This window comes from Prunus mume, linkage group LG3, assembly GCF_029339155.1.
Source record: "Prunus mume cultivar Tortuosa linkage group LG3, ASM2933915v1, whole genome shotgun sequence".
Taxonomy (NCBI): domain Eukaryota; kingdom Viridiplantae; phylum Streptophyta; class Magnoliopsida; order Rosales; family Rosaceae; genus Prunus; species Prunus mume.
The window spans coordinates 6,624,488-6,629,957 of record NC_142700.1 but is presented as its reverse complement, the minus strand read 5'-3'; the positions used below and the strand labels follow the sequence as shown (position 1 = coordinate 6,629,957).

At 34.6% G+C, this 5,470-nt stretch overlaps 1 protein-coding gene across 1 annotated transcript; it reads left to right on the top strand.

Moving 5' to 3' along the window:
* The first annotated feature begins 1,597 nt into the window (after nt 1-1,597).
* Nucleotides 1,598-3,650, top strand: LOC148918574 (uncharacterized). Its single transcript, XM_089048656.1, has 4 exons — nt 1,598-1,897; nt 1,985-2,196; nt 2,271-2,904; nt 3,210-3,650. The coding sequence occupies exons 1-4, from the start codon at nt 1,598-1,600 to the stop codon at nt 3,648-3,650; spliced, it is 1,587 nt and encodes a 528-aa protein (XP_088904782.1).
* Nucleotides 3,651-5,470: the final 1,820 nt, after the last annotated feature.

Below are 5,470 nucleotides of genomic sequence, written 5' to 3'. Positions count from 1 at the left end.
ACACTAAACCGGTTTCAACGATTCCGATTTCAATTTCACACATTACAGAATCAGATCGTACTAGATTGAACCCACTGTATTAATTAATTAATTAATTATTTTAAAATATCCCATACTTAAGCCCAATTCTCTTTAACCCAAATAAAAAGCCAAACCTTAAATCCCATAGACCTTTTCTTTTCAAAGCTCATTCCATAACCCCACTTGGAGTTTTTATCAAAAATAGCCAAAATTTACCCCCCACTTTCAAAAATGTCAGTTTTTATAAAATCTTTCAAATATAGCCAAAAAAACTCACCTAAATAGACACAAATACCCTTAAAAATGAAAACCCACATAAACTTAAAAAGCAAAACCCTACTACACAAAATTTGGATTCGCACGCACGTCTGTAGTCTTTGGTCGAACTATTGCTGAGCACGCACGTCTGTAGCCTTGGTCTGAAGCAATTCCTACACTTCCTAATTCAACTTACCAATCTGTAATCCCTGGTTTGCTTTTCTTTCTCTCTCTCCTTCCATCTTTGTTTTAATTCCATGATTTTCTGTTGGCCACTTGAAATACAATTAATTTTGTTTGTTGGATTGGATTTGAAGATAAAGAACTTATTAATTGTATTTCTTTTTCGATTTGGATGAATAAAATATTTCCAATTTAGGTATGCCTGGATCATTGAAAGTTGAATTAGGGAGTGTTGAGGCTATACAGACGTGTTGCCCATTGGGATTGGCCAGAGAGTAGAAAGTACTTTACAATGATCTAGGCAAATCCATCCCCTAGCAGAAATAATTGGAAATTTCCTCTCTGTAAATCTATTTCTTGTGTTTCATGGGTGTTGAGTGTTTCTCCTGTGGCAGACCCAAATTGAACATGATTACTGATATGCTATTATGACAACAAAATATACAAATCATATATATATTTGCTATTCTGACATTATATATATATATATATATGGTTTGAACGATATTTTCTCAATGTGTATTGTATTATTTATTATGTTGGTTTACCTTGCAGGATAATGTCTAGTTTGACAATTTTGATTAACTACGATGGAAAGTGGGTTAACTCAATGTACAAAAATTGCAAAACTAAAGGACTACTTGTTTAAGATAAAATTACGATAGAGGAGCTTCGGAATAAGGTATATGACATTGTAAATGTGGACCGAAATGAGTGTGAGATAACTATGAAAGTCATATACGATGCAATGAAAAGTGCATGGCCTGCAGAAATAGTTGATGATGATGATATGAGAGCTTTTATTTTTGTAAGTCTTTCAAGGACTTACGAGATTCCATTGTGCATTACATTGAAGCGTAAAATATTTTCTTATGGAAGTGGAAGCAATCAACCAATGCCAATAGACCTCAACTTGGGTACTCAAGCTGATTTAGAAGATAATGATCAATACCATGATTTAGAAAATGACTTGGCAAATGCAGAAATTGAGGACTCAGAACATGAAGAGGAAAACAATACAACATAGCTAGATGAGTTGCTTTGTGAGAGCATGCAATTTAAGGATATGCCACATGTAGAGGTTGATAATGTGTTCTAAGATAATGTTGAATTCAATGACTTGCCTTGTGAAATCATGGGATGTGATGATGTTCCAACTATCAACGTGCACTCTGATGAACCCAACTCCAACAAACCAAATGCTCGGAACAAGGATAAAAACAATGTACATGGATCAGACATGACAGAGCTATGCAATGCAAGTGGAGATATAATTGTTGGTCAAGTGTATGAGACTAAGGAGGATGTAAAAACGAAGTTGGGTATTGATGCTATGAAGAAAAATTATGAGTTCAAAGTGAAGAGATCCAATAAAGAAAGATTTGAAGTTAGTTGTGTTGATGACCGATGCATGTGGAAACTATGTGCATCCAAGGTACGAAAATCCTCATATTTCATGGTAAAAAAATATTTTACAAAACACTCATGCTCATTGGATGCTATTCATCGCCATCATCGACAGGCAAGTAGTTCTCTTCTTGGCCAATTCATAAAATCTAAGTGCGAGGGTGTATCACGAGTACATAGATCCCACGACGTCATGGAGGATATGCAAAAGGACATGGGTGTGAGTATAAGTTATGTGAAGGCTTGGAGAGCTAGGGAACATGCACTAGAGTTGGTTAGGGGATCGCCAGAGGAATCTTATGCGATACTTCCATCATATTGTGCTATGTTAGGAGCCAAAAATCCTGGTATAGAAATAATCATTTTATGTATTTTTTCATGTCACTTGGACCTTGCTTCAGAGGATTTCGCACTGTTATCAGGCCAGTAATTGCACTTGATGGAACATTTTTAAAAGATAAATATCGTGGGACATTGTTTGTTGCCACATGCAAAGACGGAAATAACCAAACATATCATGTTGCATTCGGAGTTGGAGATTCAGAGAATGATGCATCTTGGAATTGGTTTTTGACAAAATTACGGGGAGCTATTGGGGATATTAATGACTTAGTTTTCATTTCTGATAGACATGAAAGCATTCGTAAGGCTATCTCCACTATATTTCCGGATGCTCATCATGGGGCATACATATTCCATATAAGTCAGAATCTTAAGAACCATTTTAAGCATGAGAAAGCTCATTCACTGTATTTTAGAGCTGCTAAAGCATATCTTGTTCATGAAATATTTGATCGTCTTGTGGTGCAAATATTTAATGTTGATTCCAAAGTGGGTGATTATATTAATGCGGCTGGATATGAAAAGTGGGCTCGTGCACACTTCAATGGGAAACGATACAACCTAATGACAACAAATATTGCCGAATGTCTCAACTCAATCACCAGAGATGCTCGTAAACTACCTATTAAGAATTTTATGGAGTATTTAAGAATGAATATACTTCAAAAGTGGTTCCACGAACGTCGAACTGAGGTAGCTAAAATGGATTCACATTTGACATAGTGGGCAGACAATTTGGTGCGAGAAAATAACAAGAAAGGGTTGTCATTACAGGTATTTCAAATTCATTAATTTTTATTTTGTTGCAAGTAAGGAATATATGCAGACATTTGACAGAGTGGGCAAACATTTTCTTTTGTAGTTTTTGCTTATATTTTTATTTGTTCTTTTATTTAAGAAATATATGCATGATAATATTCTACATATCTTTTGAAAATATTTCAAATAAAATAATTATGGAGTATTATAAATTTATTTCTTGTTTCTTAAATATGTAGGTTTCTCCTATTGAGGCTTACTCATTTCATGTATATGATGGATGTCGTGTTGAAGTTGTAAATTTAGAGAGGAAGTGTTGCACATGCCGAGAGTTTGATCTTGACCAACTACCATGTGCACATGCTTGTGCTGCATGTAGGCATCGACAAATTTCATGTTACCCAATGTGTTCACAATATTATACTACAAATTCATTGGTCATTGCGTATGCAAAACCTATTTGGCCAGTTGAGGATCATACAGATTGGGTGGTACCTAATGACGTACGAAATAGAATTGTCCTACCACCAATTACAAGAAAAATGTATGGCAGACGCAAGGAAAAGAGAATCCCATCACGCGGAAAAGAACCATCAACTCGTAAGTGTTCAAGATGTGGTTCAACTGGCCATTATCGTCAAACTTGCAAAAATCCAATTGCTCTTCATCCTACTTCGTAGATAGGTGTAATATTTTACTATTTAAATTTATGAATTAGAATGAACAATGGATGAATATTTAATCTTATAATTTTCTTAAACTTTTGGTGTAAACTTTTGAAGATGATGAATAAAGCATGCTTTCCCTCACAATTTTTGTAGATTTGAGATGATATACAGTAGAGATGCAGTGTTTTTGGTTTGGCCCATGTAAGGATAAAGTCTTTGCACATAGATTCAATATTATTATATTTTTCTATCAATTTTGTGATTTGGAAAAACAAGCTATAAGCATTCTGGTATGGTTATTTAGTTCCTGATCAACTCCCATAGAGACACTCCGCATTTCATGCAATGACGATACTTTCTACAAATTTGATTAGATGACCTTTACGTCTGGTTGATTTTGTATTCTTATGTTTTTAACAACCAGATTATTCTATCCAAATTTGAATTTTACTTCTTTTAAATACCTTGCAAACAAAGAATTAATTTCTCTGAATTTTATTTATTTGACTGTTAACTATTTTTATGATAAGTCTGATGGGAAATGGGTTCTCAAAGTCACTGGTACTATTTTTATGATAAGATAGCTTTTCAATAAGTTGAATCTTCAAAACATATAATTTTTGAATACTAGTGTCTCTAATATAAGTTTTTAAGTTTCTTGGTCCTATTTATTGATGCTGCGATAAACACAACAATGGCTGCTCTCACACAGACAGTGGGTGTGGACCCTCCCGGAGAGATTGTGGACCTCAGCAGCACGGGATCCCGTTTGTACATTATCTTTGTTTTTAAGTTTATGTGGGTTTTAATTTTTAAGGGCATTTGTGTCTATTTAGGTGCGTTTTTTTACTATATTTGAAAGATTTTATAAAAACTGACATTTTTGAAAGTGAGGGGTAAATTTTGGCTATTTTTGATAAATTCTCCCCCTCTTGGTCAGGGTGGTCTTAATTGGGAAGAACTAGTTGCTGAAAAATATATATTCCGGGGCAATCACTTCATTGTAAATACGACGAAGAAGCGAAAGAGCCAGAAAAAAAAAAAAAAAAAAAAAAAAAAAAGAAGGTACGAGTACTCTTCGTTCTCTCAATGCTTTCGCTTTTAGTGTCATGTAGAACTTCAGATCCAGTTCTCACTGGCTTCCTCCAATGCCTTCCCAAACAACCTCAATCTGCCTACCCAATCTTTGAAGCCATTTACACCCATGAAAATACCTCATTTCAATCTGTTTTGTTAGGATACATTAGGAACAGCAGATATTCTACACTTGCAACCCCAAAACCATTGGCTATTGTCACAGGCTCAGAGCACTGCATTCCTTAAGGAACAGCAAATATTCTACACTTGTTCTCATTGTCATAGCAGCCAAGTTGAAGTTGGTATCAATAAAACGGGAAAGAGGTAAGGTTGGGGAGAACCTATATTTGTGTGCCTTCCTTTATTAGATAAAAATGAATGGAAGTCAAAGGTATACATGAAGGACGTAAAGGATTATATGTCAATAATCATACGTGATCGTTGTGACATTACTCTTAATTTAATCACTTTGTTATTAAAAAATATTCCAAGTAAATCTACTAAATCTTTTGGGATTATATAGTCCAATCAATTATTAATTATGGACACAATAAGCCAAACCCATTTGATGTGGGATTGCCTAAGGGGTCCACGATTTCAAATAATTGAATCGGAGGGTTTGTTTCCAACTGCAAAATAATGTGCCCATATGTTAAACATAAATTTGCTACCTTGCATGGCTTATTTCTTCACTTGATGTGACAATGTTAGCTGAGTTGTTTGGGGTGTTTAACCATCCCACCTAAAAAAAGAAA

Bases quoted from the DNA above. Each gene is read 5' to 3' on its own strand.
- LOC148918574 (XM_089048656.1), top strand. From the start codon at position 1,598: ATGGGATGTGATGATGTTCCAACTATCAACGTGCACTCTGATGAACCC. The intron at 1,898-1,984 runs GTACGAAAATCC...CATCATCGACAG, and splicing joins GGAAACTATGTGCATCCAAG to GCAAGTAGTTCTCTTCTTGG. The intron at 2,197-2,270 runs GTTAGGAGCCAA...ACCTTGCTTCAG, and splicing joins CTTCCATCATATTGTGCTAT to AGGATTTCGCACTGTTATCA.